Source organism: Eimeria mitis, genomic scaffold (genome assembly GCF_000499745.2).
Source record: "Eimeria mitis Houghton genomic scaffold, Emh_scaff3121, whole genome shotgun sequence".
NCBI lineage: Eukaryota > Apicomplexa > Conoidasida > Eucoccidiorida > Eimeriidae > Eimeria > Eimeria mitis.
The window spans coordinates 1,879-2,853 of NW_013571466.1; the positions used below are offsets into that span (position 1 = coordinate 1,879).

Consider the following 975-nt stretch of genomic DNA (forward strand, 5'->3'; position numbering starts at 1 on the left):
GGGTTATACTCTCCCTCTACCCTCCTGCTGAGAACGTCAGCTGCATGCAGCAGCAGCAAACCTACACACATACGGAAGTGCTGCAGCAGCAGCAGCAGTAACAGCAGTAACAGCAACAGCAGCAACGACAACAGCAGCAACTGCAGCAGCAACTGCCGCAGCAACATTGACTGCAGCAACAGCAGCAGCATCAGCAGCAGCAGCTACAGCGACTGCAGCACCAGCAGCAGCAGCACCAGCAGCAGCAGCAGTGTGTTTCAGTTTTGTCGTGTATGTTGTCTCCTTTGATTTGTCTGCTGCTGTGGCGCAATGGCTGCTCCTCGCGCAGCAGCAGCAGCAAGAGCAGCACCAACAGCAGCAGCAACAGCAGCAGCAGCAGCAGCAAACTGCAGCGTGCTGCCCCCTGAGTTGAATGAACGATATACAGTAGAGCAGCAGATAGGCCAGGGTGTATACGGAGATGTGTACCTCTGTCGCTTGAAGCCAGCAGCAGCAGCAGCAGCAGCAGCAGCAGGAGCAGCAGCAGGAACAGCAGCAGCAACAGATCTGCTGCATCCTTCTGCTGCTCTCTCTCCACCCCCCTCTTCCTCCTCCTCTTCCTCAGCACCACCACCACCACCAGCAGCAGCAGCACCAGCAGCACCAGCAGCAGCAGCAGCAGCAGCAGCAGCAGCAGATGTATACGCAATAAAAAGAGTTTGTCTCCCATCAACAAAACTAAAAAATATATTTGGGTTAGAGCAGCAGACAGCGAGAGAATTAATAACACTCAAGACACTGCAGCACAGCAACATTTTGCTGCTGTCGGCCTTTCACTTCTGCATGCAGCCCATCGACAGCAGCAGCAGCAGCAGCAGCAGCAGCAGCAGCAGCAGCAGCAGCAGCAGCGGGCAGCAGAGAAAAGCAACAGAAAAAGAAAAAAAAAAAAGAAAAAAACAAAAACCTGTATTTTATTTTATTACGGAACTTTGTGAT

The 975-nt window shown here is 52.7% G+C and overlaps 1 protein-coding gene across 1 annotated transcript; it reads left to right on the forward strand.

The window, feature by feature from the left end:
- Nucleotides 1-309: 309 nt before the first annotated feature.
- Nucleotides 310-691, forward strand: EMH_0062410 (uncharacterized protein; the record flags this gene model as incomplete). The annotated part of the gene is made up of 2 exons (XM_013498032.1): nucleotides 310-407; nucleotides 484-691. 2 exons carry the CDS (start codon nucleotides 310-312, stop codon nucleotides 689-691), a joined length of 306 nt encoding a protein of 101 aa, XP_013353486.1.
- Nucleotides 692-975: the final 284 nt, after the last annotated feature.